At 40.8% G+C, this 10,352-nt stretch overlaps 1 protein-coding gene across 4 annotated transcripts in view; it reads left to right on the top strand.

The window, feature by feature from the left end:
• The first annotated feature begins 259 nt into the window (after positions 1–259).
• fli1rs (Fli-1 proto-oncogene, ETS transcription factor-related sequence) overlaps positions 260–10,352 on the top strand; it is a 24,032-nt gene continuing 13,939 nt past the window's right edge. For 3 of the 4 annotated variants that reach the window (XM_054781338.1, XM_054781340.1, XM_054781339.1), the window contains exon 1: positions 260–389. In XM_054781338.1, coding sequence (XP_054637313.1) covers positions 291–389 — 99 coding nt within the window. In that variant the 5' untranslated portion in view covers positions 260–290. Of the gene's footprint in view, positions 390–431; positions 839–10,352 lie in introns of those variants that run through there. The other variant, XM_054781341.1, reaches the window with a different exon arrangement.

Below are 10,352 nucleotides of genomic sequence, written 5' to 3'. Positions count from 1 at the left end.
TAGACATTTTTCTCACAACATTTCAACTTAATCCTCCTCAAATCACAACAACTTTTGCAGGATGTTGTCATTTGCGAGATACACCTGCAAATGTTTGTCAAAACAACAACAACAAAACTGCACACCTCCTGAAAGATATGAGCTTTTAGTGGTAGAGAATGACTTCACTTCCCAATTTAGAGAGAGCGAGAGAGCGAGAGAGAGAGAGAGAAGTTGTCATCCGGTTACGGTCTTAGAAAAAAAAAAAGTGTAACTACAATGGTTTGCGCCATCTATGCACCTTCCTCCGCATGAATCCAAGCGAGCTGAGGGCGCCAATTAATTGCGTGAAAAAGGAGTTCAATGAGCGACAAAGCGAGGCTGCTGCCGCAATGGACTGCACCATAAAGGTGAGTAGGAGTTTGCGGACTTTCCAGGCTTCCACCCACACCCGCGCGCTGCGTCTGGCGGGTGAGAGAGAGTCCCCACTCTTTCCTTCTTGTACAAAATTTCCTCTTCCTTCCCGTTCGTGGTTGTATGTCGGCTGTATAATAACACAACGTAACCGCCGCATCTTTACACTCTGAAAACACACAACGAAAAGCGGCGCGCTTATTGCCGTCAGCGGACAAAAAAGAGCGCGCCTTTGGGTGCTTTTTTTTCCCCCCAAAAAATGTTTGCGCTAATTGAGTTTCACTGGGCTTCGTCCCGCACGTTTACCACGGAACTACCGCACACTTTTGGGACTTTTGGAGGATCTATGAACAATATTCATCCTGCTAAGCTTGTGCGTACACAGAGCAGGTGTCCCTGAAGGCACCATGGACCGGAGGACGCAAAACGCCACATACTGTAACTGGTACCGCACTCATTTTTATAAACTCGTTTGAAAAAATGTTTTCGCTATTGTTAGACCGACTTGTCGGCAACAATTAAAAAGCTTCATATTTTACATCCCAAAAAGGCTCCTTTAGAATTCTTATTTAAATGCTGCATTGCAAAACAGCTTTGAGGGGGAAAAAAGGCCCCCGTAGATTGAGGAAGTTATATTTGTGTTATTTTCAGCCTTCTCTTGTGTGATAAATTGAATAAATACAAGAAAATGATATGATTTGAAGCAGCTTTGTGGTGAAATGGCAGCAAAAACGCCAGACGTTGCTTTAATTTGTCCAAGAGGCCTTCCTGTATGAAAATGGTGTCACATGCACATTCTTTGCTGATGAAAACACAATAGAGCCCTCAAAGTTTTCTCTGGGTGCATGTTGATTGTGTGTGTGTGTGAGGTTATTTTAAGTCTAATTTATTGCTGCAAACGGGAGCGCTTGTCAGGTGTCGTTATCTCAACTCTGCAGGCTTCCTGTCTCAAACCTCAGACTTTCCGCACATATTTCCGCTGGCCCTGGACCACCAGAGAGCGGAGACAAACAATCGAGCGGCAACAAACAAAAACTGCAGCGAGAAAGCGCGCAGACGGCGACGAGATGTTTTTTGCCGCACGCGCTCTCACAGGGCCACGCAGCGAGCAGTTTTGAGAGGCCTCGCCGATGTTTGCAAAATCAGCTCCAGTCGACTTTTGCTTCCGCTTTTTTGGCCTCAGACGAGCTCAACCTTTGCACAACTCTACCTCTGGCGTCATCACTGCAGGCTGATGATCTTCCTAAATCTCCTTTCGCTCACAAAACACGACTTTGTCAGCACGCCTACGAACGATTATTGAAAATCTTCAATAACTGCTGAAGGTGTTTTTGTTGAACAACAAACTTCATATTCCGCAGGCTTGGTGGGCCCTGACCTCTCAGAAAACTACTGAAACAACAAAGCTGTTATTTAAACCGATTCAGTCACAATATGGGGGCGCACTTAACAGGGTGTTACACTGACAACAGCACAGAATATAAGAGGAACATCAATCATAATTAGGGCTGTCAAAGTTGATAACGCGTTCACGCAAGTTTCCTTTAACGGCACTATTATTATTTTTTGACTCGCGATTAACGTGCTGTTCGACCCTCGACCCGCACCGTAGTTTGAGGAAGTAGCTGACAATGGAGCCACAAGCGGGAACAAATATTGAGCAGAAACGGACACAGAAAAGAGTATTTTGATTGGTGAATTTAGCTTCAAGGCCCTGGCAAGTGGCTCTCGCCACAAGACCAAAGTTATTTGTGTCAACTGTCGCTGTGATTTGAATCGTCACGGACTACGACGACTTGCCAGAAAGAAGCCAGCTGCGAGAAGGTACTGAAGCACTGCCGGTAGTTTTTTTAGTCATTCATGCTGTGGTATCATGGTATAACAACAAACAAGTGTTGTTTTCTATTTGGGGGGTTGATGTCAGTGTTGGCTGAGAGCTAGCAATGCTAGCATTAGCAGTGCACTAGCTTGTCACCGGGAGAGATCATCAGTAAAACATACGTACATTGTAGCGATCTAATTGATCTTATTTATGATGACAGGAACAACATCAAATTAAAAGCACGGAATGAATACAGAACCGCCATCCACCAGTACAAGCCTGGACTTTCAACGTTATTGTTTTTCAGGGAAGTTGTATACCAAACAAATATTCACATTAGCACTCATTAAGGTCGGCAAATCTGACCTTTATGCATTCCCACATAGTATCAGCATTTGGGAGCAAATATGAGGTGAAAGAAAAAGGGTAAAAATACAGTATAGTAGTCAAACAAAATGGGACAAAGCGGCGCTCGCATTAAACATGCAAAAACTGGGGTATTTCTGAATGTATATTATTTTTGGAATAAAATAATGGACCATAATCCCAAAATTGATATCCCTTTACATAAAATTTGATGTTATCGTAGTCGCGTATCAAATCGTTTACCACAAAGACATTTACATGGCTACTTATTATAGATAAAAACTTACTTCTATCTGCAATTAACTGTGATTAATTATGAGTTAACTACAGCCAAAATGAAATTAATCGCAATTAAGTATTTTAATCAACTGACAGCCTTAATAATAATAAACTAGGAATGTTATTTCAAGGGCCATACTTGTGTTTTGTTAAGTTTGCACAAAAAGGAATCTACCGCAATCACAAGTAAACCCGTTGATTTTGAGGAACCTTGTTTATTTTTTCCTGAAAACAATAAGCCCCAATGACGTTCATTACCGTATAACCTGTGAAGCACGTCAGAAGCAAACCATGCTACAGGTGCAACTAACCATCATTTTCTTCTTCCATTAATCTGAAGTTTGTTGTACGACCAGGGGTCGGCGACCTTTAGCATCAAAAGAGACATTGGGGCCCGTTTCCACCAAATTAAAACCCACTTGGAGCCACAAAATCACTACATTTGACCACTAAATGGAAGGTAGCGCTACATTTCCTCAAGGACATTGTCACATTCCTTTTCTGTCTTCCCCACACCTGTTGCCACCTGGCAATTAGTCACGTCTCTTAAGCCTTTTTTTAAGCCTTCCTCACCGATTTCGGATCAGCATTCGCAAAAAATTATTGAATTATTATATTAGTTGCCATTTTTCATTCGCGACAAAGGAAGCTAACAAGCAAAAGAGTAGACTCGCCGGTAAACACGCTGCTCCTAGCACTTCAACGCACAACGCTGAAAGGCTCATGAAGAGACGGCGTAGTGATTACACACCAGCTGGAGACACAGCAGAAGAACAGAAACCCCACGGTTTGCAGACACCTGCCCTCGACGGGCCAAATCAATACAGTTTGGTCCGCAACACATCAGAAAAGAGACAAAAATGTCCATCACTGTTTTCCAAAGTCAAAACTGAACGTGAATATGTTGTTTTGCCAAAAACACAAAGATAACGCATCTGCGTTCATGGGTGACGAAGGAAATGACTAAATGTTCACATTTGAAAGGCTGAAATTAGAGGATATCTACATTTTTAAATCAAACAACAATTAATCGAATACCAAAATAATCAGCTGTTGCAGCTCTACGCCATTCTGTACAACCACCATGAAATTACGACTTAACACAGCGCTTCCATAGCTCAAGTAAATAGTAGTCAATGACAACACAACTGAACACAAAGTGCAGTTTTTAGATTAAACTTTTTATTACTAAGGGAGAAAAAACATCTAAGCCTACGTGGCTGAAGACTTTGGAGTGGTCTAGTCCAAGTCCTGACCTGAATCCTATTGAGATGCTGTGGCATGACCTTAAAAAGGTGCTTCATGCTGGAAAAGCCTCCAATGTGACTGAATGACAACAATTCTGCTAAATTCCTCCCCAGAGCTGTAAGAGACTCATTGCAAGTTATCACAAACGCTTGATTGCAGTTGTTGCTGCTAAGGGGGGCCCAGCCAGTTATTAGCTTTAGGGGGAAATCACTTTTTCACACGTAGGTTGGAAAAAGGCTGCTGCATGTTTCTCCCGTAATAATAAAAAGTTTCATTTCAGTTCAGTTGTCATTGACTAATATTTAAGTTTGTTTGATGATCTGAAACATTTCAGTGTGACAAACATGCAAAAAATAAGAACTCAGGAAGGGGGCAAACACTTTTTCACACCACTGAAGCTCAAGACGTCGAGGTCATAAGCTTGTTCCCCCCCAAAAGTGGCAACATCAAGTGGAGAGCCTGTAGAAAGAAAAAGTCGAGAAGCTGCATAGGCAAGGCTTTTAAACGCACACAGAGCGGTCGTATATGCTATATGGCTAAAGACAGCTTGCATTCGCTCATGAGTTTTCAAAAACGCTGATTTGTCTGCTGCCCTTCCTGTCCTTTCTCTGCTGGGTGGGGCAGCAGCGTCCTTTGCCCCAAGTAGCCAAGAAAAATGATCCCACTTTTTCCTGGGCTTGTGAATTCCACCTGGCAACGAACGAACAATAAAATATGCCACATGACCAGGAGAAAAAGGCAAATGATGTTGCCGAATGTTCTTGCGAGCTCGTCGGCGCACCGAGTTTAGACCAAAACGAGTAAAACTGGAGTTTTGCAGATGACTATCCCGGCTCACATGGAGCTGCAAAAACGACAGTCGTATTGAAAACGAAGTAGATGGGACAGGCGTGCGCGTGATTACGCCTCAAAAACTGTAAAGAGTTAGGCAAGACGGCGTGATGATGCAACGCTGCTGACTCTCTCACAACAAAACGCAACGCTCGAAATCTTCCACTCTACGGTGGAGCCCCCGTGCAGCTGGAAGTCACAGTTTGAGCGCCAGCTTGACTGGTTTCAAGAGGCCGTTTTTAACGAAAGCCTGCAGCAAAGGAGGAAGTCAGCTGTGGCAGTGGCGGTCATATTCCGCTACATTCGTGTATGTAGAGAAGGCGCGCACTGCTTGCGGTTGACACACATGAGAAAGAGAGAGAGAGAGAGAGAAAGGGAGAGAGACCATCAGCAAGCTGCGATTCCATCCACAAAATGTACGTCTTTCTTCTCTTGAGAATACGCCGTCTGCAGGTTGCTCGGTGCCACTTTCAGGCTGCTGTTTCACTTCTGCACACTCAAATGCTTCCACTGTTGTCACTCAGAGAAAGACGGATGGCAGCGCGAGTGCTCGACGGCAAGTCAGCCAACAGGATATGAAAGCCTGACTTGTTTTTGTTTTGTACATTTACATTTCTTAGTGTCTACATGTTAAACACACGGTCAGAGGAAACGGTCGGTAACAGCTGAGACACGGAGAAGGGGTGTTCGACTAAATAGGATTTGCTTCTTCCTACTCCTTTTCGAATATGATGAATTGTACTGTAAGAGTGTAAACATGTGGTAGTCCTTAAAGGGGCCCCATCCTCTATTTGCAACCTTTCAGACAGATGTATGGGGGCTGCGGAGACAAACTCTGTATGGAAATGCCGCCTACATGCACCCAAAAACTAAGTAGCTAACAGTGCCTCATTTCGGTGCGAAAATAATAGTTACAATTAATCATATAGTTACCCTTAATTAAAGTTACTATTATATAATTAACAAATGGTTGTTACTAACGTAACTATGCTTTACCATTAATTGTTACTATTAATGAATAAGTTACTATTAAAGTTACTATTGAGTAATTCATGTTACTATGAATTGTTACTATGCATTACTTTTAATTAATAGGTACTACTAATAATAGTTACTATGAATTAGTTACTATTAACTAATTCATGTTACTTATAATTATTGTGCATTACTTTTGTTACTATTACTAATAGTTACTATAAATTAAAGTTACTATGAACTAATTCATGTTACTATTAATTGTTACTATGCATTACTTAGAAATATTTGTTACTTTTACGAATAGTTACTATAAATTAAAGTTACTATTAACTAATTCATGTTACTATTAATTGTTACTATGCATTACTTTGAAATATTTGTTACTATTAATAATAGTTACTATGAATTAAAGTTAATATTAACTAATTCATGCTACTACTAATTGTTACTATGCATTACTTTGAAATATTTGTTACTATTAATAATAGTTACTATGAATTAAAGTTACTATGAACTAATTCTGTTACTACTAATTGTTACTTTGCATTACTTTTAATGGTTACGATTAACAGTTCATTTAGTGGCACTGCAATGGGTCCAAAATGAGGTAGGCCTGTAGTAACGCACACACACGTTTCCAAGTACTGAGTACTAAGTAACAATTAATGAATAAATATGAACAGTAACTATAGAATGTAAATAAATTAAACAGGTAGTATGCATTACTATTTATTAATAGTTACTATTGCTGTTAGCATGCATTTGTATTTATGAATAGTTACAATTAATAGTCACTATTAAATAGTTACTTTTGCTTTATTAACAATAGATAATCATCGTTACTATTAATTCATTCTTACTATGCATGACTTAACAGCTCCTTTAGACTAACAGTTACTGTTAATTTAGCGGCACTGAGATGAAGTGTAATAACTTGCATGTTTGGAAGTATTATGACAACTATCTAAGTATCAATAACTATGAACAGTAACAAGGAATTGAAATAATAAATGAATGATTGACTACCAAAATGTTGCTATTAATTAATAATAGTGACCATTATTAACTCTTAGTATGCATTATCTATGAATAATTATGAATAATAACAGTAAGGAAATGTGGACAATCTGGGTTGGAACCTCCGTTAGGGCATCTCTGTGTGGAGTATGCGTGTCCTCCCCGTGCGTGCGTGGGTTTTCTCCGGGTACTTCGGGTATAGCAACTCACACACACGTGTTCTCCGTGGCTGTCGACAGCAGCAACACAACACTTCCTCATTACGGCGAGGTGCATTCACAAACACCCGAATTCTGAACGTCAACATACTTTCAATTTTCTTGTGAGCAGTCGGGGACGACAACTCCACGGGATCTTGTGAGTTTGTCACGTCACAGCTTTAGGAAGTTGATGTGCGGCACGGCGAGTCATGTCGAGTCCAAGCCGATCCCAAGCCGATCGGCATCTGGTGCCGGTGCAGCGATATCACAATACAGTGGAACCTGCTTCTTTCTGCACCCCCCGGGTCGACATACAGTAAGCGGTTGTCGGCACAACCGACATGGAAAGAGAAACAAACCACTGCTTGCACATTTATTTGTGACTTTAGCAATTCATACGGCGGGTTTGCTGACGTGGTTTTCCTCCATTTGTGCATATTTTTTTTGGATTCTTACGTTTTCACATTTTATGTTGTAGCCACGAGATAGTATAGTATTATTGTTATGTGTGGTTGAGCTGTGATTAGACCTGTCCGATAAGAAATTGTGACAGTCGATAATTGTGGTACAAATATACGTTTTAATAAACCCGACCGCCCGATCCCAAAGATTTATGCGTCTTTTGCATTTTTTTGCGCGAGAAGCAAAAAGAGGTGATGATGCAACTGCACACTAATGGATGTCACATTTAGAGCAGTTTTTAGCCATAAAAACGGCCACAAGGTAGCAGAAGTGCATTTGATAAGAGCTTGGCATGGATATTTTACATGCAAAACCACACTCGACAGCAAGGAGGAAGTAGAAGAGCGTGGAGGAGTGTAGCGCGTAGAAGGTTACGCATTGTGGGGAAATTTTAACACATGCACACGCACACACAGACGCACATGCGTGCACACACACAGTTTAGTTACATAAGTGGAAATAGTTTGTGGTGTTATATTTGTAAGTAAATGGTTATGTTGTGGTGCAGTTGTTTAGATATTTGAGCTGTCACAAAAGCCCAAACAAAATAGTTGTGTCTCAAAGTGAAAGTTCTACTTGTATGTATCTTTTCACAAAAAGCTGGGTTTCTCCATGTTTTAGTCGGGAACTGCTGTTTCCTGAAACGTACCTACGTTCTACTGCTGTTTAGTAAAGAACGGAAAACGGTAGAAAAAACTTTTTCCTGATGAACGACGGGAGTCTAATCTTTCTTTTGGTGGGTTCCATGTTTATATAGCCATAGAACACAATATTCTGTGTGCCTTGAAAGATCAGTCAAAATGGTCTAAAATGGCCGCTACTGAAGGGGTTGTCTTTTGAAAAACGGCTGGGATTGAATTAGTCTTAGCCAGTTAAGAAAGGCTAAGCTACAATGCAACTACAAGACACATGCGCAAATAAACAACAATAATCTTAAGTCCGATGCCACCTCCCACTTCTGTTGACCACAAGCTGGTGGTGTTTTGAAAATTTTAAAATGACCCACATCTTTTAGAACCCCTCCACCCACAGCACTTCCTCTCCCTCAGCCCGAGCCAAAAGGTTCTGCTGCACATGGCAGCTGGGTTTCCTGTAGGCCGCTGAGAAAGCACAGCGCTGACGTACGAGGCCCGAAGACAATGCTGGGCTCCTCTAAACAAACACGCGCTCTCAGACTCCTCACATCTTTGGCGTACGCTGCCGCGGTAGCAGCAGCGCCATCTTGTTTTTGTTTTTCCCCTTTGTAAATCTGTGTCAAAAGTGCTGAAGACGGGAAGAAGGACTTATGTCTCTGTTTGACTCCTCCCCCACCACGCAAACCCCACCCTAACGAAAAATTTCAACAGTCAAGATTTGAGATGCTTTTTAAGGTGCTTTTTCTCTCCTGATGTGCTCTTTGTCCGTGCTCGCTATCTAACCTGACAAAGATTATTTATAATGTACAAAAAACCCGCCCCCCGGGAGATTTGTGGGAACACAAGCTGGTCCGTGGGTCAAAAAAGGTTGGGGACCATTGGTCTAAACCATATGTGCCAAATTCAGGCCCGTGGGCCGATTCCCGCCTGCGCTGCAATTTCATCCGGCCCACGGAGCAGTTTGGAAAATAGGATTGTGTTGGCCCGCTTCATGGACCTCATCAAACTTAAAGTGCTTACAGCGATCTGCGTAATGAAGCGATTCCTCCGCTATACACTATTCCTCTGGCATTTGATTTTAAAAGTGGAAACAATATTCTACACAACCATTCTTAATAAGGGTGCCAGATTCAGACCAAAAGTCTAAACAACTCAACTGTATGTGACTAAAAACGGGAGCACATTAACTATTACACGCCGTCTGTACAAAATAACACCTTAAAGCGGCATAAAACAGTAAAAAGTGATCATTTTAATTACAGCAAAGCACGCTGGGGAATGTGTAATCTGCCCATTCCACAGACGTAAACTCTTCCCACAGAATAAAGTAGGCTTTGAGTTTTGGCCCCCTGTGCGATTGAGTTTGACGACCCTGGTTTAGAGCATCAAAAACAGGCATTTACAGGGCTTTTTAATCAATGTGTCCATTATTTATGTTTTTTCGCCACCTGCTTGGGGGTGTTGGAGAGTAACCCCCATGAATAGTGGGTATCAACTGTACCGTAAATGCTGCGATTTATAAAAAGTCAAAATTAGGAGATAGTCATAACTAGGAGATAAGAAAGTCATAATTTGGAGATAAAAACTTGAAATTACAAGATAAAAAGTCACAATTAGATAGTTAGTGAAGATTTGTAGCCGATTATAGCCATTACTATGGAAGCCCGTTTCTGCCACTGGAAGAAAACAATGTCCCAATTATAAGTCATAATTATGAGATAAAAAGTCTAAATTATTAAATAAAAAGTTGTCATTATGACTTCTTATCCGATAATTATGACCTTTTATGAAAAAAAATGTTGAAAAATTTTTTTCATGAAAAAATGACTTTTTACCTCATAATGATGACTTTTTACCTCATAATGACTTTTTATTTAATAATTTCGACTTTTTATCTCATAATTATGAGTTATCTTGTAATTTTGACTTTTATCCCAAAATTATGACTTTTTACCTCATAATGACAACTTTTTATTGAATAATTTAGACTTTTTTATCTCATAATTATGACTTATCATTGGGATATTTTCTTCTTCCAGTGGCAGAAACGGGCTTCCATAGTAATGGCTATAATCGGCTGGCTGATTAACCGGTCGGCCCTAATAATGTATAACTGTATTT

This window comes from Dunckerocampus dactyliophorus, chromosome 7, assembly GCF_027744805.1.
Source record: "Dunckerocampus dactyliophorus isolate RoL2022-P2 chromosome 7, RoL_Ddac_1.1, whole genome shotgun sequence".
Classification (NCBI taxonomy): domain Eukaryota; kingdom Metazoa; phylum Chordata; class Actinopteri; order Syngnathiformes; family Syngnathidae; genus Dunckerocampus; species Dunckerocampus dactyliophorus.
Note: the sequence above shows the minus strand (reverse complement) of the source record. Positions and strands in the feature narration are given on the sequence as shown.